We start from the raw sequence: 687 nt of genomic DNA, 5'->3' as shown, positions 1-687 counted from the left end.
CTGTTTTTATTTAAAATGTATTTTATTTTTTCCAAATTTAAATTCAAAATATTTCATTCATTTGAGTTAATATTAATTGATTTCATTTATATCAATAAAAATTTCGAATATTCCATTCATTTAAGCTAACATACATTCCATTTATTTAATTTATTCATTTAAATTTTAATTACTTTTTTGACTTATTTTGTCGTTTTATGTAATTTTTTTATTTTCAGATAACAAATAGTATTTTCTTTGGTCAAGAAAGTAAAACAACAGAAATGAATGCTACACCTATTGATTTCAATCGTACTGGTAATGGTCCAATTGCAAATTCAACACCAAAAACGGAATCATCAAAATCCGATTATCCGGCAAGTAATGAAGAAAAACCTGTCGTATGTCTTTCTCTCTCTCTCTCTCTCTCCCTCTCTTCTTTTTCTATTTTCTTATATCAATAAGTAAAAAAAAAAATGTAAAAGTAATTATGAAAAACTATCATAATTAAAAAAAAAGAATTATTTGAATAAATGAATGAATAAATAAATGTAAAAAATTAAAATTTCTTTTTTTTCGTTTTAAAATTAAGTTACTAATTCAAATTGCTTAATTTATATATATTTAAATTATAATTTTTCATATTCCAACAATACATGTAGCATAAATTTATATTTGTAATTAATTTAAAAAAATATTAATGACTGC

The 687-nt window shown here is 20.5% G+C and overlaps 1 protein-coding gene across 1 annotated transcript; it reads left to right on the top strand.

Moving 5' to 3' along the window:
* Nucleotides 1–218: 218 nt before the first annotated feature.
* Nucleotides 219–380, top strand: LOAG_15815 (hypothetical protein; the record flags this gene model as incomplete). The annotated part of the gene is made up of 1 exon (XM_003151302.1): nucleotides 219–380. A coding segment is annotated over one exon (162 nt), but the record flags the coding sequence as incomplete, so codon positions are not given.
* Nucleotides 381–687: the final 307 nt, after the last annotated feature.

The sequence above is a fragment of the Loa loa genome (assembly GCF_000183805.2).
Source record: "Loa loa unplaced genomic scaffold supercont3.2819, whole genome shotgun sequence".
In the NCBI taxonomy this organism is placed as follows: domain Eukaryota; kingdom Metazoa; phylum Nematoda; class Chromadorea; order Rhabditida; family Onchocercidae; genus Loa; species Loa loa.
This window is presented reverse-complemented; position numbering and strand designations above follow the sequence as displayed.